Source organism: Typopeltis vanoorti, chromosome 14 (assembly GCF_054136105.1).
Source record: "Typopeltis vanoorti isolate ZY-2024b chromosome 14, IOZ_Tvanoo_1.0, whole genome shotgun sequence".
Lineage (NCBI taxonomy): Eukaryota > Metazoa > Arthropoda > Arachnida > Uropygi > Thelyphonidae > Typopeltis > Typopeltis vanoorti.
This window is the reverse complement of record NC_143562.1, coordinates 34,263,112-34,286,358: the sequence shown is the minus strand read 5'-3', so window position 1 is coordinate 34,286,358 and position 23,247 is coordinate 34,263,112. Positions and strand designations below refer to the sequence as shown.

General features: G+C 36.2%; 1 protein-coding gene across 1 annotated transcript in view; it reads right to left on the bottom strand.

Moving 5' to 3' along the window:
• The window catches only part of LOC150099358 (uncharacterized), a 222,978-nt gene that overhangs the window by 71,871 nt on the left and 127,860 nt on the right, over window positions 1-23,247 (bottom strand). Inside the window, exons 7-8 of the mRNA XM_090404325.1 lie at window positions 17,413-17,742; window positions 4,723-4,932 (exon numbers count right to left, since the gene is read on the bottom strand). Of these exons, the coding sequence (XP_090260451.1) occupies window positions 4,723-4,932; window positions 17,413-17,742 (540 nt within the window). The remainder of the gene's footprint in view (window positions 1-4,722; window positions 4,933-17,412; window positions 17,743-23,247) is intronic.

Here is a 23,247-nt window from a genome sequence, read left to right as displayed (position 1 = left end):
CCAGACTAGATGAAAAAATTCGTGAGAAAAGAACCAGTTTGCAGAAGAAAAAAAATCATCTTTCATCAGGACAATGCACCCCCACAAAGGTGTTTTGGCAATGGGAAAATTAAGGGATCTGCAGTATGAATTGTTGGAACATCCACCCTATTCCCCAGATTTGGCTCCCTCTGACTTCTATCTCTTCCCAAAACTAAAACTCTTCCTCGCTGGTCAGCATTTTTCTTCGAATCAAGAGGTGATTGCAGCTATAGAGAGGAATTTTGCAGATCTTACTGAGAACCACTACAGGGATGGGATAATGGCACTGGAGCATCGCTGGAATAAATGTATTAGTCTTAAGGGAGATTACGTTGTAAAATAAAAATAATTTTGAAATTATAAATTCGTTTTTTCATTGTTAGGCAGAGAACTTTTCAGACCACCCCCATAATGTGTGCCACCCTTGTTGGAACTCTTAATTGGTGGTGAGTAATGCATGGTCATACCGCATGGACTCCGAAAGAATTACAATACAGATGCCCCAGAAGAAGGAAGAGAACAGGATAATATTGATTTTTATAATCAGCTACAAAACATATATAATAAAATAAATAAAAATGATTACATAATTTTAGCAGGAGACTTAAATGCAAGAATTGGAAACACGAAAATTAATAATAATATAGGAATACATGGAGAACACACTCTAAACAGAAATGGTAAAAAATTGATTGACTTTGTAGTTTATAATAATCTAAAAATAATGAATTCCTTCTATAAACATAAAGACATACATAAATATACTTGGGCAGCAAGAGGATGGAAATCAATATTAGATTACTCCATATTAAATGAAAAGACATCAAAATTTTCACTAGATGTTAGAGTTCACAGAGGATATGAAATAAGCAGTGACCACTTCCTTGTTAAAATAAAATTAAGATTACCACCTAAATGTCTACAAGTAACAAGAACAGAAAGAAAAATTGAAACATTTGTTTATAAAACTAGACTATTGAATGACACAAATGTTCAATGGCTATATGAACAAAGAATTAACCAGTATCTAGATAAAATAAAACAAAATGAAGAAATAGAAATAGAATGGTTTAATATAAAAACGATACTAAATGCAGCAGCAAATGAAAGCTTAGGAAAGACCAAAAAATTCAATAAAAGAAAAAAACTGAAGATCTGGGTTGATACAATCAAAGAAATAATCAAAAAGAAAAAAGAAGCCTATCAAAAATGGTTAAGCAGTAAAAGATTAGAAGATGAAATAGAATATAAAAGGATAAGAGCCATAGATAAAAGAGAAGTCAGAAAAAGACAGAGAATCATGGAATAAATTTGTTTCTAATTTAGAATGTGATTTATATAAAATAAGACCCAATGTATATAAGATTTTGAAACACCTAAATGCAGATACCAAAGAAAACATAAAATTCAACACTGAATTGAAATTAGAAGAATTTCTAAATTACTACACAGAACTGTGGACAGACAAATATTTCAAAAAAGACAACTGGCAAACAATTAACGAAAATGAAAAGGAAATAGGAAATAACTGAAGAAGAATTAGAAATCAGCCTGAAAGAAACAAGAAACGGAAAATCACCTGGAGAAGATAAGCTAGGTTCAGAACTATATAAATATGCAGGAACAAGATTCAAAGGAAGACTCTTATTATTTTTAAATAAAATTTACTCAACTGGTATCCCCCCAATAGAATGGAAAAAAGCAATTGTGATTCCTATCTTTAAGAAAGGTAATAGAGATGACCCTAAAAACTATAGAGGTATCAGTATACTAAATTCATGTTACAAAATATACAGCAGAATCTTAAATAACAAACTAATGAAATATTCCGAAAACTTTATTCTAGAGGTACAAAATGGATTTAGAAAAGGACAATCATGTATAGACCCAGCCTTCTGCCTAAAATTAATAATAGAGAAAAGAAGAGAATATAATTTAGAAACACATATTGCATTTATTGACTTTGAAAAAGCATTTGACAAAGTTAAAAGAAACATATTATTTAACATATTAAAAGAAAGACAAATACCAAATAATATCCTAAAAGCTGTCACAAGTATATATGAAAATAATCAAATACAAATAAGATTAAATCACGAGCTATCATATACAAGAGAGATAAACCAAGGGGTCCGACAGGGATGTCCCCTCTCAGCAACTCTTTTTAATATCTACTTAAATGAAATAATAATAAAATGGAGTAAAAATTTACATCAAGGAATTAAACTTTCACCTACAGTTAACTGAAACACTCTCCTCTTTGCAGACGACCAAATAATAATTACAAATTCTGAAGATAACTTACAGAAAGCTATTTTAAATCTAAATGAGATATCCAAAGATTATGGTATGATAATATCAACGGAAAAATCAAAAACTATGGCCTTTAAAGGACAAGATCCAGCAAGAACTAAAATAGTATTAGATAACAAGATCTTAGAACAGGTGAATTCATTTAACTACCTAGGATGTATGATCACTTATGAAAATGAAAAAGATATAAACATAAAAATTGCAAAATATTTAAAAATAACAGGAGTAATTAACTCTATATTTAAACCAAACCTAGTTCAAAAACAAACCAGGCTAAAAGTATACAATACATTAGCCCTACCGGTCTTAATGTATGGAAGCGAAATCTGGACAATAAAACAAAAAGACAAACAAAGATTAACAACAGCAGAAATGAAGTTTATGAGAAAAACTGCAAAGTATACCCTATTTGATCACAAAAGAAACGAAGATATTATGAAAAAATTAAACCAAGAACCAGTAATTGAAAAAATTAAAAAATATAAACACAGATGGATGGAACACGTTCAAAGAATGAAAACAGAAAGATTACCAAAACAAGCCTTAAAGTACAAGCCATTAGGAAAAAGAAAACCAGGACATCCTCTTAAACGATTCAACGATGACTTCTAAGGCCGGAACAGGCCATACTAGGCCTAAATCCTTGATACGTATGATGATGATGACCCTTGTTGGAACTCTTAATTGGTGGTGAGTAATGCATGGTCATACCGCATGGACTCAGAAAGAATTACAATACAGACATACCTACATACAGGCTATATTTACTTCACTTCTCATTGGTCATGATATACTGAGATAGAGAAATAGAGTACAGAGTTTTTGATTCGCTCGCACGCACGCACGCACGCTCGCACGTTCCTTATATATCTATATATAAGAAATAACACAAAATTAGCTTGTATCATTTAATATGGTATCTGTTTTGTATAAAGTTTTCTAAATGCTTTATTAAAACACTTAAGGAATAGAACAACGTAGTTAAGGATATAAATTAAATTAAACTTTAATAAATATTTTCTGATATTTTGGCAACGTCACATTGCCATTTTCTAAAGGAACTTACACAAAAAAGTTACGTGCACGTAGGCATTACAACACAGAAACTGGGAATGAAGAGATGAAGCTACTGTTCTCCTAACAGTCCTGATGGTGCCCTCTGATGATGTGTTCGCTATTTGGCCACATGGCTCTGAAACACTTCTCTCCTTCTTAACACACTTAAACAACCAACACCCCAGAATCAAATTCACTCTGGAAAAAGAGGAAAACAACAGCCTCCCTTTCCTAGACACACTAGTCACCCGCCAGCCTAATGGATCCTTGGTTTTCTCAGTTTACAGATAACCCACCCATACAGGCAGATACATTCACCAACAATCCCCCCCCCTCACAACAATATGGAGTAGTGAAAACACTATACAACAGGGCTAAACTAATCTGTTCAAACGACTTGGCCCTAAACACTGAATTAAATCACATCCTCAACACTTTCTCAGCCAATGGCTACCCCCCAAAAAAAATCCAAAAAATATTAGAACCTACAAACCACAGATCCCCCCCCCCCACCAACAAGGATTACTCTAAATCCATCACCATTCCCTACATCCGAGGCACCTCGGAAAAGATTACCAAAATCTTAAAAAAGCATGACCTGACCTCCTGTTACAAACCTTACAGAAAATTGGCATCCCTTATCCGCTCCACTAAAGAGCGACCACTTCCCCTAGACCTACCTGGTGTTTACCAGGTCCCTTGCAGTTGTAAACTGTCTTACTTTGGCCAAACAGGCAGGACAGCGAATATCAGAATTTCAGAACACAAGGACTACATCCGTTTTCACAAATACAGTCATTCTGGGTTTGCGGACCATGCTCTGGATACACGCCACAGAATACGGTGGAAGAAAGCTACAGTGATACACCGTAGCAAATACAAATTTGAAAGACTCTTTATGGAATCAGCCTCAGCCCTAAGAAATTCTCCAAACCTCAACAAATTTGGTTGTATGCGACTGCCCCAAATTTGGGAGGCCTACATCTGCAGACCTTCAGCCCAACGGCCAAGAACACCTACTTAGCCCGCTAGAGGGCACCATCAGGACTGTTAGGAGAACAATAGCTTCATCTCTTCATTCCCAGTTTCTGTGTTGCAATGCCTACGTGCACGTAACTTTTTTGTGTAAGTTCCTTTAGAAAATGGCAATGTGACGTTGCCAAAATATCGGAAAATATTTATTAAAGTTTAATTTAATTTATATCCTTAACTACGTTGTTCTATTCCTTAAGTGTTTTAATAATGCATAACCAACGTATAAGCCTTTCTAAATGCTATGGTACCATATATAATTCAGCACAAGATATTTTCTACTTCATTAAAATTAATTACCTTTAGTCAGAGAGGAAGAAGATGATAATAAATTTACACATTCTTTCACTGGAAGATGTTCAATCTTTTTTTCTAAAACTTGTGATGTTGGCTCATATTCCTTATGCTCTTTTTCCGGTAAACCTTGGGTTTCTTTGTGTTCTTCATTTTTATCATTTGCACCCTGTGTATCCAATTTATTCTCAAACTGCATCTGATGTTGATTTTGATCTACAGAATCAAGTACAAGAAATAAGCACATTTAGGGCACATAAAAATATTGGAGGGAGGTGGGGGGTAAAAGAAAAGTGAGACATATAGGACATAATTTCCAATAAAGTGATGCCTTCCTTAATCTACATGTTCCAGTAAACAGCATTAAAAAAAAAAAAATCAAAAAAAAAAAAAAATCAGATATTTTGAAATCCATTGAGAATCTATATTTTGGGCTCTACTATCTCTAGAGCCTCAAATTACAGAAAAGTAGAGCAATGCCATATTTCAGGTTATAAATATTGATTAGTGTTTTATTATTTCAAGTGCAATCAATATATACAGAGTGAGAAACAATACTCATATGTATAAAAAAGAGAGTCAAATATTTGTATTCAAGAATTTATTATTATTATTGTTTTTTTACAGGGGTGCTTAAGGGTCAAAGCTATATAACTGAGAGGAGACCTTAACATAGCCTTTAAAGGAATGCGGAGAACCGACCAGGGCTTCTGACTTAATGTCCAATCCTCACCTTCTCATGGTGCACCCTGTTGGGTATATACCTAGATACTGAACGAACGAGGATGGGCTGCCAATTTAATATTTAGCCGACCAAATTGTATTCCTATTGGTTAAACCAAAATACAAAATGATGGTACAACATGACAAAATTTCATGCGGGCTGGGGTGTCGCCCGGTTAAACAAGGCCCCCGTTGTTTTCGCCAGGGAACCAGGGCGAACAGCGAAAAGTCAGCTACTGGAACAAATCTGAAAACACATCCCAACTAAACATCACCAAAGTTAAAGATCGGTACTATCAACATAAGAAGCCAGAATGGCAAAGAAAAGGAGCTAGCTGAGGAATTAGATAAGTACCAGATCGACATAATAGGGGTGACTGAAACAAAAAAGACAAAAACTGGTGAGATCTTTCGGAGCAATAAATACAAAATGTTATATTCAGGCAATGACAATCAAGGAAAAAAAGGAGTAGCCATAGTATTCAACACAAAATACGAGGCTAATCTTCTTGAATGGCAGGCAGTCTCAAGTAGAGTAATGTGGGAAGATATGAGAATGGGGAACTGGACAATGAGACTTATTGCTTATGGTCCCACAAAAGGTTCTACTAAGGTAGAAGTGGAGGAATTTTTTGAGGCTTTAGAAAAAGCAATTGACACAATAAAAAGGGAAAAGTTGGTCCTTGTTGGGGATCTAAATAGCAGAGTAGGAAATGACTGTCAGATTAACAAAAATATTTTGGGAAAATTTGGAGAAAAGAGCAAAGCTAATAGTAATGGCAAATATCTGTTGGATTTCTGCTCAGGACATGGATTGGTTATTACTAACTCCATGTTCCAACATAAAAATGTGCACAAATTCACATGGAGAGAAGAGGCAAGGAATAAGAAAAGTCTCATTGACTATGTTATTGTTGATAGTGATGTTTTCTCCCTGGTGCAGGACACTAGAGTGTACAGAAGATTTGAAATTGGAAGTGATCACTATTTAGTCTTGAGCAGGATAAAATTGAATTTCATATTGAAAAGAATAACATGTAAGAAAGTTTTAAAGCAAATAAAAGTCGAGCAGCTCTCGAATGTTAAATGTAGACTAAAATACACAAAGATTATTGAAGAAAAACTGAAAGAGTTAGAGAACAGGAACCAAACCTTGGAGATTCAGTGCCAAACCTTGAAGAAAACCCTAATTGAGAGAGGCATGTGGTGAGGTTGTGTGCAAGGATAGAAAAATTAGAACTCATTGGTGGACACAGGAAGTTAAAGAGGCAATGAAGGAAAAGAAGAAAGCATATCAAAAGTTCCTGCCAAATAAGTCAGCTTGTGCTCTTAGAGAATACAGAGACAAATGTAAGAAAGCCAAACAGTGTGTAAAACTAGCTAAACAAAAGTCATGGAGGACTTTGGCAAGAACATAGAAAATAAATATCAAGAAGGTGGCAAAATATTCTAGAGGTTGTTGAAGAAGCTCAGGAATGGAGGAAAGAGTGCTGTAAATAGAGTGGCCTTCTTCCAGTGTATCCTGTGGTAAGTGTCCAACCCCCCCCCCTCCTCCCATCTGCTCAGTAGAGGTTGCTCCATAACACAGCTTTCCAAACTTCCATGTTCCACTGTACATACTCTTTGCACCACTGAAGATGATGCTGCATGTTGGTTCGGGTAATATGGGGACTTGCATATCGTAGTCCTACCATGTTGTGAGCCTCAGTTCTAAATATAGCATATTATCCTTCATGGCACCCTACAGATACGTCCATGCAGGTAGTACTTGCAGTTGACACTCTTTGCTTCCATCTCAGTATGGTATCACTGATTGTTGACCTGGGATGGCCCAATTTGTTAACAATTTGCTGAGTAGATAGGCTTGCAACATGGCATCCTATCACAATGCCTCTTTCAAACCCCATCAATTCCCTTCACAGAGCCATTTCGCCCAGACAGAGTTGCACTGACTTGGGAGCATGATATTCCTGCAATTTATTATTATTATTATTAACAGACTGCCATGGAGTGAAAGAGACGCATCATGGGAGGCCCTACTCTTGCATGTATAGCTCATCATAACTCAACTTAAATGTACTCACCACACTCTCAAGCATTACATTCCAATCACCCAGCACTCAACAAAAATGCAAAATGCAAAAATCAAATCAAAAACAAAAATCAATGCAAAAAATATACTCTTCACCTCCCTTGCTCATGCCCACCTTATACAGCTTCCAGGAATGGCCTCTCCTTCTCCCACTGTCTCCAGATATTCTATGAAAAATCTCATCCATGCTAATCTGGAAATTTCATCTTACCAATTTATAGATCTCAATGATGTCTCCCCCTCTTCCTTCTATCCACTAGGCTCTGTAATTTATATTATCTCAATCTGTGCTCATACTCTACATTTCAAAGATCAGAAACCAACTAAGTCAATCATCTCTCGACCCTCTCCAACATCTCATCCTTTTGAAAACCTGGTGACCAAATCTGTGCACAGTAATCCATATGTGGTCTGATTACTAGCTACAAATATATGACTTGTTACATGGCACAATGCACCTTGCCCATGGGGGATGTTGTTGACTTATTTTCAAGCAGTGTATAAGAGATTTGTATAACAGCATTATAACTTCTTTTCTCCTATAAGTGAATCTTCTTTTAATTAGGCATGCAACTCCTTAATTTTACTAGATGTCTTACTAATTTGATTCCTGAACTTAAATTTCCTATCCAACCAAAAGACCAAAGTAATTACATTTCATTTTCATGAATTTTTAATTAAAAATTCATTAAATTTTTCTAAAGCCTGTCCATTGCCTGTCCTTATTTACATCTAATTCTATATTCTTTTAAACCCCACTTTTCTCTTTGTTATAATATATTTAAAATCATATTAAAAGAACTTAGATCATCTGAATAACTGACTATTCTGTGTCTGCCCAGCTTTATGTCCAGAGGGAAATTTTATTTCTTGAATTTTACTCTTAATATATGGATCAATATATAATTTGCTACCTCTGTCTTGGAGCAATTTTTATGAAATGAAACTATCTTGTCCTCATTTCACTCATTGAAGACTCTGTTAGCACCAAGACTTAAATTAAGGTTGGTTAAATAGTAGCACTATTTAACTTTCTTGTAATATACAAGCTGACATTCAATCCAATCCAATGGCTGTTTTTAAAATGAGATTTCATAATATTCCAAGCATCACCAGTTCATATATCTCTATTGTCATCTAAGTTACTGCATTTTCTCTATGTGATTATACTCTCTTGCAAAGTGATCACTCAGTAATTCAACTATTTCTTCTGCTTTTATCATTTCCTTACTATGTTTATTCTTCTTTTTATTCAGTGCACAGAGTAACACAAAACTTTGGGATTTCTTTTGCTTTACTAATTTCTTCTTATAATCTGATTTTTCCTTCCTTACTATGCATATTGCACTATTTGCCTATGCAAAGCACAGGTAAGAAGGTTGTTACGATAACTGTCTTTAAATTCTTGATAAAACATTAGCTTTTTATTGTACCAACTGCTTGGTAATGCAACTCAACTTTTTTTAAATATAAATTATTAAAAAAAAGTTATATACTGACCCGAAGAGATTACCAAAAAAGCTTAAACTTGACATGAGTTTACCCTTACCCCTCCCCCCTTCCTCCAGCCTTAGCCAACCTGTTTATGGAAAATTTTGAAACTAATGCATTAAAAAAAAACTATCAGAAGAAACCAAAAATTTGGTCATGTTACATTGATGATATTTTTGTCATTTGGTTGGGACCAGTGGATGAGCTGAGACTGCTTTCAAAGATTATCTGAACAACTTGCATCCTAATATAAAATTCACTCTTGAACTAGAACAGCACAAAAAATTACCATTCCTTGATATCCTTGGTGAAGTAAATGAAGAGGAAAAAGGTTATCCTTTTCTGCATACAGAAAACCTACCAAAACGAGAAGATTTTTAAATGCTGCTTCACACCACAATCCATTGCCAAAGATAGGCATAATTAAAACTTTACAAGACAGGGCATACAATATATCAAACACATCAATGAAAAGGAATGAAGAACTGCACTACATGAAACAGAATCTCGCACTTAACGGTTTTTAACCCAAGATGATCAAAAAATTCTTAATACATCTCTTGCAACTCCCTTACTTAAACAAGATTTCAAGAATGCAATCACGCTGCCTTACATCAATACGTGTGAAGAGGCTTAAGTGCTGTGAGGACATCATGTTGGAGGCTTAATGGATTTTTTAACAACACTCAAAAAGAATTAAAATAGACTTTAATACTTCCTATATTTCGTCCTAGTCACTAGGACATCTACGGGGATTACAAAAAAATTAATGTAACATATGCACAAATAACAAACAATACTAAGCCCAACCACGTGGGTGACACTAAAGTCCTATCTAGGTAGAGCGCCCTCTAAGGGCAGTCGTAGGTGGCCTGGAATGTAAGGTGGGAACTCTGGTGAATGAGTGTTTCCCAAATCTTCAGAAGCTTAATGCACCCATATTTATTGAGATTTGGTTGGTTTTTGAGAGCTGCTGCTGCTTCTAAGAAAAGTCTCTCTTTCTTGAATTTGCTGTGGTGGAGCATGGTGGTTTTCTTCCATGATAATCTGTGGGTGGTGTCCAAATCTATGAAAATGAAGATCAATTTCCATTCTAAAAAAGCACTTCGTATATATAACCATGCAAGCCAGGCATTACTCCGTGAGCAAATCGCCTCTACACGTGCTACCCTCGCAGTGACGAACGCCGCCATTGGCTCCTTACACTCAGAGCTCTCCACCGTTCTTAACCCTGAACTTTGGTCGATTCTTTCTGGCATTTCGGAAACTTCCGCACAGAGAGAATTCCAAAAAATAAAAAATAAACACATCAAGAAATTTAGCAACCTTGTGAAAAACAAACCACAACCACAAATTCAACCTCTCCAGACAGTAATAAACCTCTCTTGCAAAAGGCTCAACGACGATGCCGTCAGCGCCCTTTGCCTCGGCCATAATTTTGCCGTCGCTCCGAAGGAAGTGCCGGTGCTTGACGTAATGGTGAACATCGAACGTGGAATCGGTCGCTTACCGTCGGAGATAGCTAACAACATCAGACTTGACGTAGCCAACATCCTCGCGCATTCTTCTCCGCCAAAAAGTAATTTATCATATGCCCAACGCACCGCTCTCCTGAAACTACGTAAAGAAAAAAGTATCGTCATCACCAGAGCGGATAAGGGTAATGCCACAGTCGTTCTTAATACCAGTGAATATAAGCGTAAAATGAACATTATCCTCCGCGATCGCGCTACCTACATCCCGCTAGAACACGACCCCACAAAAACACAAGTTAAGAAACTTAAAATTTTACTCAAAAAAGTATCTTCCTGGCCCCCAGATGTCACGAAAAAACTTAAACCTTTCCGTTCCCGTCCCCCCCGAATATACGGTTTACCAAAAATCCACAAACCCAATTCCCCACTCAGGCCTATAGTAGATGCTACCAATGCACCTTGCTATAGACTATCTAAACAGCTGGCCAACTCTCTGATCCCCCTCACCGGAAGGTCCCCTTCCTATATAAAAAACTCGACCCACTTTAAAGCCCTCACAGAAAATTTAACCTTGAAGAAGACAGACATATTGGTAAGCTTTGATATCTCATCTTTGTTTACCAATATTCCCTTAATCGACACCTTATCTCTCTTAGAAAAGGTTTTTCCCTCTGACATCTTAGATCTCTTTTCCTTTGCCATTAACTCTGGATATTTCTCGTGGAACAACAAAATCTACAAGCAGATAGAGGGAACTGCCATGGGTTCCCCCCCCTTGCCAATTTCTATATGGAAGATTTCAAAAAACGAGCCATAGACTCAGCCCCACTCAAACCTTCTATCTGGCTAAGATATGTAGATGATGTGTTCTCTATTTGGCCTCATGGCCCAGACACGTTAGACTCCTTCCTCAGTCATCTCAATAGTCTACATCCAAGAATCCAGTTCACTATGGAAAAGGAAAAGAATAATTGTTTGCCCTTCCTAGACACCTTAGTCACACGCCTGCCTAATGATACACTTACCTTCACCGTATACAGAAAACCCACACACACAGGCAGATACATTCACAAACTCTCCCACCACCACCCCTCTCAACAATATGGCATTATTAAAACTCTTACCAAGAGAGCCCACAATCTTTGTTCCAGTGGAACCGCCCTCACTAATGAGCTTAACCACATACACAGCACTTTCCTTTCCAATGGCTACAGCGATCACAGTATCAAAAAAATAATCAACTCCTCCCCCATTCCCCTTCCTTCTCGTCAACAAGATTTTAAAAATGCCATCACCATACCCTACATCCGTGGCACATCTGAAAAAATAGCCAAGATACTAAAACAATACAATCTACACACAGCATATAAGCCCCACCGCAAACTGGCTACCCTTATCCGTTCTACGAAAGATCAGCTCCCTCCTCTCTCTCTGCCTGGAGTTTACAAAGTACCCTGTTCCTGTAAGCTGGCGTACTTTGGACAGACAGGCAGATCAGCATCCATCCGTCTAGAGGAACACAAGTCTTACATCTTCAAACACAACTATGGCCATTCAGGCTTGGCTGACCATGTTTTGGACACCACCCAAAGAGTATCATGGAAGAAAACCACCATGCTTCACCACAGCAAATTCAAGAAAGAGAGACTTTTCTTAGAAGCAGCAGCAGCTCTCAAAAACCAACCAAATCTCAATAAATATGGGTGCATTAAGCTTCCGAAGATTTGGGAAACACTCATCACCAGAGTTCCCACCTTACATTCCAGGCCACCTACGACTGCCCTTAGAGGGCACTCTACCTAGATAGGACTTTAGTGTCACCCACGTGGTTGGGCTTAGTATTGTTTGTTATTTGTGCATATGTTACATTAATTTTTTTGTAATCCCCGTAGATGTCCTAGTGACTAGGACGAAATATAGGAAGTATTAAAGTCTATTTTAATTCTTTTTGAGTGTTGTTAAAAAATCCATTAAGCCTCCAACATGATGCCTTACATCAAGAATGTCACAGACAAAGTGGCAGCATTTTTCCGCAAGTACAACATAAAAAGTGGCTTTTTTACCTTTACAAAAATATCAAGATTCCCACATCCACCAAAACCTCCACATCATCCCATGAAAAAACCAGGCATCTATGAGATTCATTGCTTTTGTGGTATTTGTTATGTAGGTCAGACAGGAAGGCTGGGAGAGATCCGCATGTCTGAACATGTAAAAGACTATGATAAAAAGAAGAGAGCATAAATCAGGCCTGGTATTCCACACACAACCACTACTGGCCATCAAGTACTCTGGAAACAAACAAACAAAAATGTCATATATTGATTGTAACTGTTTTACGAGAAAATTTAAAGAAGCCTCGTAAATGCTTAGGATCCCTACACAATGCAATAAAAATCAAGACTTAATTTTACATTTTGTTTGTCTCCATATGATCCTGTGTGAAGGGTTATCCAAGATATAGTCTGCTGGTCCTGACTTACTATAACTATGGTGCTGAATGCATGTCATGTTCTAAGGACAAACATTCTCCTTTATCACATCCAGGAGTATATGAAGTACCCTGTACTTGTGACTTGGCTTACTATGGACAGACAGGAAGAAATGTTGACATCACCTTGGAGAACAAAAAATGCATCCGGTACCAAATAAACATTTCCCAAACGTCAACAAGTACGGTTGTATCAATTTACCAAAAATCTGGGAGACAATCATTTAAAGATCAAATTAATACCTGTTAACTCTTTTTATCCAACAATTGTTGTCTGTTACAATTTGAAACTGTTCCCCTATCAACTAACTGTTGCTATTCATGACAAACTGTTTTGTGCTCTGAATATGATGGGTATAACACCAGTGAAATATCAGCAAATAAATAAATATTATTTTCATATTATTCTGGTGTCGTGAATTAAAATCATTAAATAAACTAATCTTGAACTGCCAACACATGTCTTTTTACCCATTTGAGGAACTACTCTCCAATTGCTCTCACTTCTCGTTCTCTCTAAAATTATGGAGAAAGTCATCAATAATAAACTCCTGCACTACCTAGAGACCTACAAACTTGATCCACAGCCAATCTTCTAGCCTTTGCACCCACCTTTACCTCTAGATTCAAGACATGGAAAAATTCAGAAAAACTCACTTTTTTTAATTTTATTTATTATTTTTTTTTTAATGTTGCTTCCACTCATGAAAGATTATTTGCAAACCCATAGACATTTTGTACCATGAGTGAGTTAAGGATTTTGTTTTCTATTTTTATCAATTTTATATATATTTTTTGTATTTTTAATTTATTTTTTAGATAATCCAGAAACCCTGCTCTAGAGACCAAACATGGAACCTTTTCAAGATACTTCAGGCCTCTAATAAGCAGGGTAGTAGTCTCACACCAGGTGATGATATTCATCTTCCACCTAAAGACAATCACAAACATCCATGCCCATGATAGGATTTGAAGCTGTAGCCTGCTGGTTGGAGAGTGGATATGCTAATCACTAGGTCAACCAGGCAAGCTACATGGTTACTCTCAACATTTCAAAAGTGTTTGATCGGGTTTGGCACAGAAGCCTACTTAGCATAGTGCCATTCTGTGGTCTGCCTTTCATCATGTAATTGGACTGTCAATTTTCTCGCTGGTTGCTCATTATATGTCATGATAATTTCCTCTCCTCAGATTTCCTTACCAATGCAGGAGTACCCCAGGATTCTGCACTTTCAACCACTCTCTTTCTCTTGTATATAAATAACCTACTCTCACAGACTTCAAATCCTATCAATAACTTCACAAATGAAGCACACTTCATTCTTCCTTTTTATTTGACAAACCTTGTAGTGCTGAACTGTTAGAACTCCCAAGATCCAACATGACTGAAGTCCTGAACTCTGATCTCCTAGCTATATTTCAATGGGGCAAGGATAACCTTGTAAACTTCAATGCTGCCAAAACTTAATCCTGTCTGATCTCTTGCAAGAAAGAGCTCATAGTACTTCCACTAACTTCCAAGAATACTAAATATCCAAAACATGATCAGATTTCTCTTCTTGGATTGCAGTCACCAAAAAACAGTACTTTTATTTTTTTTTTTTGCTCAAGACACTATTTCACGCCATTATAGCTGCTAACTCTATACAAATACCCAAATCTACCTAACCATGGAATATTGTTTACATATTTGAGGTGGCACACCAAAATCCTCTCTAAGATTGCTCGATGCTATCTAGAAGAGGGCAGTCCAGTTAATCAATGATCCATATCTCACAGATCTGCTTCAATCCCTCTCCCTTAGATGTTCAGTTTCTGTCTTATGCCTGTTCTACAGTTTATTTAATGGACAGTGCTTTGCTGAACTGCCCACTATCATTCCTCAAAAATTATAAGAACAAGAGATGCCGCTAACCAAAACCCATTTACAGTCAGCATGAAACTCACTGAACCAACTTCTCTGCCTTCTCTTTCATTGTCTACTTTTGTTCTTTCAAACAGCCTCCCTCCACCCTGCCTTCAAACAACCTTCAGCTGTTAAAAAGTGAACAGATTCCACCTTTCTTCTTGTCCTCTTGCCCACAGATGGCATTCATATGCTATAGCTCTTGTGACCATTCATGTGTGGGTCAGATATATATAGAAGCCAGTGTTGGGCTTGGTAGTAGGTTTTGCCTGTCAGTGGGGTGGAGCCAAGGCATTCACTTAAGTGCTGTGAGGACATCATGTTGGAGGCTTAATGGATTGTATACAGCACTCAGAAAGGATCATTAAATTCTGTTTAATCCTTTCTGAGTGCTGTATACAATCCATTAAGCCTCCAACATGATGAGGCATTCGCACATGTTGTTTGGCAAAACCACTGCTGAGTATCCTGAAGTAATCCAGATCAAGAGTAATAAGTCAGAATTATCCTTTTAGGTTAATCATTGAGGTTAGAGTGATCTGAAGGACCACCTAGTTTTCGGAAACCTTTCATATACTTATACAATGAATCAAATCAGTCTGGGTAGAGACTCTTCCCATTATGTATAGCAATATACACATCCTCAAGGAAGTGCTTTAGCATTAGGGGATCCTGAAGCAATTGACATGGCAGATGAGTTATGAAGACTTCTAATTTGTATGCTTCATGTGCAAACTTCATTTATTAATGCTTAGGTAAAGGATTAATGCAAAAATATATTTTTTGTCAAGTATAATAGAGTTAAGTCAAGTGTCTCCACTACGTTATAATCACTAAATTCACATCATTCAGTTTAAAAAAAAAGCCAGTACTTAGAAAATAATTTTATGTTTGCAGAATAACATTTGGGCTAGACCAGCTGTGCAGGAGAAATCTGAAAGAACAAACATATTAAAGATATCCAAAGACAGACAGTAAACTGGGTTTAGTTTTCCATACTTGAAGGATAAAACTTGCCAGCAAACCAAGATCCCTTATATCTCATATAACAGTTACATCTGGAAGTTTAAAGAATTAGAAATAATATGTTCATCCACTCACAACAAGGAACCAAGGTAAAATACTCATTCTATATGCCTGTTCCTCAGTGGCAGCTCGTAGCTTGAAATCGTGGGGGTGCTGCAACTTTCGAAATATACATACACAATGTAAGTACAGTGTATATGTGTTTGGATAAAATATCAAAATTATGGCAAAAATTTAAAAAAAAATTAAACATGAAAAAATATTGTTTATTATCAATAAAAGTATATGGTTTGATATAATTCAAAATGACTTAAAAATAAAATATATTCTTCTTGTTTTGTTTCATGAAAAAATATTGTTTATTATTGATAAAATTATACAATTTAGTATAATTCAAAATTACTTAAAAATAAAATCTATTCCTTTAATTGTAATTAAAGGAATGGATTTACAATTTTTGGACATTACAATTAAATGTAATGTCCATATATTTAAAGAGATGGAGTAAACATAATAAGCACTATGAACACTCTACTACTGGTGCAAACTGCATATACACAACAGTGGAACTGTGTGATGGACAGTGCCGCATTATGCTAATAGCTCGCATCTCACTATGATGTGCATATGCTTGTGCACGTAGCAATATGACACTGTGGTGCTGCTAGCGTCATTCGCCCTCCTAAGTGCTACAAGATGGATTTTTAAATCTTTTTTATACAAAATAAGAGAATTGTATAGGATTGTTGATGATAAAATTAAATATTACAAACAAATATAAATAAATTAATAAATATATTTATATATCGAGAAAAATTGGGGGTGCTGCAGCTCTGCAGTGCCTATGCAAGAGCTGCTCCTGCTGTTCCTATTAAATAGTTTGCTTTAGTATACATGGGATATGAAATGCAAAATTTCTACTAGATCAATAAGGACACTTGAATTGATACATCATTAACATAAAGATTAATTCCTGTTATACTGAGAGTAATTTTTAATACGTTTTACTGTTAAATGTAAATTTAATATATTATTTTTTATGTATTTTTTAAACTTAATATTGAAGCAGCAGAACAAATAGTCCATGGAACTAGTCAATTTAATAACTTTATATAATTTATGTGTATCTAGTTTTTTTGAAGCATGGAAAATTACCACAAATGCTTACAGACAATATATATATATGTTTATACAAATCAGAACATAACAAAACAAACATGAAAACGATTTTATGGAAATCAATTAAAACAATTCCAACTAGTTTTTAAAAAAAAGTCCTAAGTTTTTTAAATAACATTCTCAAGAAAGCTATAATAACTTATATCTATGAACATAACAAAGTGGAGAAGAAGCATATATTTAACTAAAATAATGTGATATGCTTTAAATTCTTAGTAGGATATACAAAGACAATTTTAAGTTTTTAAAATAAGAAAATCATACGTCCATATCACTTAATCGAAATCCTAACTGCAACCCTAATATACTTTACCTTTTACTTCTCTTGCTTCTTGAAATGTAATATTTTGTGGCAATTCATCTTCTTTATTTTTCTCATAGTGAATGCTTTCTGGCACAGTCATATCTACATATGGAATAGCTTCTTCAGGAAGCTGGTTGCTTTGTAATGGAAATGTACTTGATAAAGATGGCTTATTATTCTCATTACTAAACAAGTGTGCCTCATTAGTGATACCATCAATTTCATCAGGAGTATCTAATAAAAGTTGGGAAGCAAACTGAATATTCAAAGCAGAGCTTTCTTCTTGAACTCCTTGTGGACTTGGTTCTAATTCTTTAAGTGAAGAAGGACTGCTACCTTCTGGATGAAAGAAAAATAAAATAATATATATATATATATATATATATACACACACACACACACATAATACAATATGTAGCCATAATAGCATGTATAAACATACAAAATAATGTGCATGATTAGTGTCCACACATATATAACACAGGTCTGGTAAACCAAGTGGAAATTATCTTTGCTCTCAATCCAAAAGCGCATGGGTTGGAATCCATGGTAAAGTGGTGGTGGTCTCACACTGGGTAACGGAAACTCCCTTACCACTTAAAGACTTTTACTATCCATGCCATAAAGTTTTCAGGTGACAGCCAATTTTCATATTCTATTATGAGACCACCATCACTCAGCTTATAGGAGGAAATACCATTTTGGTATCTAGAGCAGGGTTTCTTGGATTATTTAGTGCTTAGTCCATCCATAGTATAATGGATGTAATCCATAGTAGGAGTCTCCATAGCTCAGTCAGTTTTGATGATGCCCTCTGGTTGGGAGGACATGAGTTGGAACTCTGTCTAGGAAGTGAAGAACCTTGGGACTTTTCATGAAGATGAGTTAGCCAGTCTTATATAGAGGTGAAAGTGTTTCTTCTCTCAGAAACATAGAGTTTTCATCCCACAGAACAGGTGAACTAGTCCTGAAGAATGTACATAATTGTCATCTATAATACAGACAGGTTTAACTACCCTATCAGAGCATTAATTAGGTTTCAAACAGGGCAATTTACTTGGCCATGACAGGCTACTGGACAAGAGAAAAAATCCATCTATGGTGTTGCAAAACAGGTAGAATATGTTTTTTCAATCATTCATTGGAGAGGATTCACATAAGAAGCAAAATCTTTAAAAAAAGTTTGTAAAAAATGTTGACTTTTTTTTTTTATCTCTTGCAAACAGTATTTATACACTAATTCAAGCATTTCTATTTAAACTTGCTTCAAATAAGCTAAAATTAACACAGTCTCATCAGGATTATACTAGAAAATGTCTCAAAATGTGTTATGTTTATTTGTTTCATCTTGTTTTGTTGTATTCTGTATGGGAAAAAAATACAGAATTATTCAGCATTACAAACACTTACACATTAACCAATTAGAAATTCAGAAAATAAAACAAACTTATTCACTAAAATAAAGTACCAAAAACTCCTGACTAGTCATGGGCATACTGCTATTGTAAAGGAAATTCTCTAATGGAAACTATCTATAATAACAAATCATTCATATGGTCAAGTATGAGTTTGTTATTGTGAGTTGACTGCATCAAGGAGGTGTTTTTTTTTCCCTTTTTTAGCAAATAATAATGCTAAATACCAGTGGATATAATGTGTATCGTTGTCTTACTCCTGATTTTACAAGAAATCTTCTAGTGCAGCCAACTCTCACTATAGTAAACTCACAGGGATCACAGGAGTGCATTGTTATAGCAGATGGTTTACTAGAATAAATTTCTTTAACATAGCATTATACCTGTACGGCTTTAGTTGGGAACTTTAATTAATTTGTTGCAGTAAGTGAGTTTCTTATATAGTGTTTTCTATATGTTGAAAGATTTTTCACTTGGTTATACTATAAATTAAAGATGCCAAAAAAATTATATTTTTGGTTTCATCCTTTATCCAAGTATAATGTCCTGTATAAATAAATATAAACAAAATTGGTTAGAACATTTAAAAGAGACCAGTTGAAAGAGACCAGATAAAGGTTTCTCATGTCATGGACGGGAATCAAATCCAAGTCTTTTTGACCAAAGGGCTTTGTCTATAACGACAGGGCATGATTGCTTCACCCAGGCACGACTGTGGATCACCCGTTGGGCTGAAGGTCTGCTGATGTAAGCCTCCCAAATTTGGGGCAATCGCATACAACCAAATTTGTTGAGGTATGGAGAGTTTCTTAGGGCTGAGGCTGATTCCATAAATAGTCTTTTGAATTTGTATTTGCTACGATGTATTACTGTAGCTTTCTTCCACCGTATTCTGTGGTGAGTATCCAGAGCATGGTCCGCAAGCCCAGAATGGCTGTACTTGTGAAAATGGATGTAGTCCTTCTGTTCAGAAATTCTGATATTTGCTGTCCTGCTTGTTTGGCCAAAGTAAGACAGTTTACAACTGCAAGGGACCTGGTATACACCAGGTAGGTCTAGGGGAAGTGGTCGCTCTTTAGTGGAGCGGATAAGGGATGCCAATTTTCTGTAAGGTTTGTAACAGGAGGTCAGGTCATGCTTTTTTAAGATTTTGGTAATCTTTTCCGAGGTGCCTTGGATGTAGGGAATGGTGATGGATTTAGAGTAATTCTTGTTGGTGGGGGGGGGGATCTGTGGTTTGTAGGTTCTAATATTTTTTGGATTTTGGGGGAGGGGTAGCCATTGGCTGAGAAAGTGTTGAGGATGTGATTTAGTTCAGTGTTTAGAGCCATGTTGTTAGAACAGATTAGTTTAGCCCAGTTGTATAGTGTTTTCACCACTCCATATTGTTGTGAGGGGGGGGGGGATTGTTGGTGAATGTATCTGCCTGTATGGGTGGGTTTTCTATAAACAGGCTGGAGGGTGACTAGTGTGTCTAGGAAAGGGAGGCTGTTGTTTTCCTCTTTTTCCAGGGTGAACTTGATTCTGGGGTGTTGGTTGTTTATGTGTGTTAAGAAGGAGAGGAGTGTTTCAGAGCCATGTGGCCAAATAGCGAACACATCATCAACGTAGAGAAGCCATATGGTTGGTTTTTGTGGGGCAGAGGCTAAGGCTTTTTCTTCAAAGGTCTCCATAAAGAAATTGGCCAAGGGTGGGGAGAGTGGTGAATCCATGGCTGTCTCCACTATTTGTTTGTAGAATTTTTCCTGCCAAACGAAATAGCCTGAGTTCATTGTGAACTGAAATAGGGCTGAGATATCGGGAGAAAATTTAGCTTGGATTAGCTCTAAAGTTTCCTTGAGTGAGACATTTGTGAATAAGGAGGAGATGTCAAAGCTGACCACTATGTCAGTATGTTGGAGTGTAAGGTTTTCTATGCTGGCTTTGAAGTGGGCTGAGTTTTTTATGTGTGATGGTGTGTTGCCAGTATAGTGTGTGAGCTCTTTGGCCAAATGTTTAGCTAATTTGTATGCGGGAGAATCAATGCCATCTACTATGGGACGTAATGGCACATTTTCTTTATGTATTTTTGGGAGTCTGTAAATACGGGGGGGGGGGGGTATATAGAGTTAAATGGCTTTAATCTGTTGGTAACTTCTACAGGCCAAGAAGTGACTTCCTTAAGGAACCTGTGAAGTTTTCTAATTTGTGAGTTGGTGGGATTGTATTTGATAGGGACATAAGTAGCCCTATCTAATAGAAGAGCATTAAGCTTACCTGTAACAAGACCTCTTGTTACAGGTCTTACAGAAAACTGGCATCCTTTATCCACTCCACCAAAGACCAACCACTTCCCCTAGATCTACCTGGTGTATAACAGGTCCCTTGCAGTTGTAAACTGTCTTACTTTGGCCAAACAGGCAGGACAACGAATATCAGAATTTCTGAACACAAGGACTACATCCGTTTTCACAAGTACAGCCATTCTGGTCTTGCAAACCATGCTCTGGATACACACCACAGAATACAGTGGAAGAAAGCTACAGTAATACATCGTAGCAAATACAAATTCAAAAGACTATTTATGGAATCAGCCTCAGCCCTAAGAAACTCTCCAAACCTCAACAAATTTGGTTGTATGCGATTGCCCCAAATTTGGGAGGCTTACATCAGCAGACCTTCAGCCCAACATCCAAGAACAACTACTTAGCCCGCTAGAGGGCACCATCAAGACATTTAGGAGAACAATAGCTTCATCTCTTCATTCTCAGTTACTGTGTTGTATTGCCTACGTGCACGTGCCTTTTTTTGTAAGTTCCTTTTGAAAATGGCAACATGACGTTGCCAAAATATTGGAAATATTTATTAAAATGTAATTTAATTTATTTGTAATTTAATTTATATTTGTATCTACGTTGTTCAATTCCTTAAGTGATTTAGTAATTAAGTAATAGGTACACTATTATTTGCAGATAATCAAATTGTATTAGCTATATCAGAAGATGTAGCTAATCTACAGAGATTAGTAAAATCATTACAAGAAATTTCAGAATAATATAATATGAGAATATCAAAAGTTCATACTGGACTGGGACTGAACATAAAACAACAGAACAAGTAAAGCAGGATCTCAACTACCAGGACAACCTCACAGACAATATTCTTCAACAATAGCTCTGATGGTTCAGCCATGTCCAGAGAATGCCTCCTCACAGACTTCCAAACATTGTGCTAAATGGAAGAACAGGAAAACAGCAACCACTTGGAAGAGCGATGAAAAGTTGGCTCAGATCCTTAAAAGAAAGAGGTAAATTCCCCAACTTCATTACTATGTTCAAGAAGACTAGAAATAGAACCATTTGGAGACAGATTGTACAAAGGGACCCAACCAGTCACTAGATGGATGAGATGAAGAAGAGTATCAAAAGTAAAGGCAAAGATAATGGCTTTCAAAGGAGAAACCCTTAAAATAATGACAAATGAGAAAATATTAGAGCAAGTAAATACTTTCAAATACCAGGATGTGACTTATCATATGACAAACATCCATGCCCATGGCAGGATTCGAACCTGCAGCCTTTTGGCTGGAGAGCAGATATGTTAACCACTTGGCCAACCAGGCCATGGACCATAAAAAGAAGAATGAAAAATGGATTCAAACTGCAGAAATGAAATTTCCCAGAAAACCGGCTTGGTATATCAAGTGGGATCATAAAACAAATGAAATTTTACAATCCCTGAACATAAAACCAAATAACTACTATATAAATAAATATAAACAAAAATTATTAGAACATCTAAATTGAATGGATAATAGCGACTGCCAAAAATACTATATGGATATATAATAACTGGAAAAAGAAGAATTAGAAGTTTAAGAAAGTGACAGAATGAGACCAAAACAGGCACTTGGCCTTAAAAATCCATGATATACAAAGAAGATATACACTCCTGATTGAATTCCTCTTGAATATTTTGCCACTATTCTGTCAATTCTTGCATCATTAAGAATATTTCAAAGTAATTACTCCACACATCTAGAATATATACAGGGTGTTCGGGATAAATTTGACAGTTTCGTAAGGAAAAAGAAAATCTTCTTTGTATCTATTAAATTTAATGAATTGACAAAAAAACATTACAGGCAGAGTTAATTACAATACTATCAACAAGATTTACTCAAAATAACCACCATTGGCATCGATCACAGCTTCAATTCTGCTTCGGAACCTCGAACAAGCTGATGCTACAGTCTCCCTGGGAAGGGCCGCAAAAACTGTTTTAATTTTATCCATTAACTGGGCTTTTGTATTACTGGAAGTGCGATTGGTGTCTTTTTCAACTGCGCCCCATACAAAATAATCCATGGGGTTAAGGTCTGGGGAGTTTGGAGGCCAAACATTTGGACTGGTGAAGTCGTAGAAATTTTCAGACAACCATTTTTTACTTT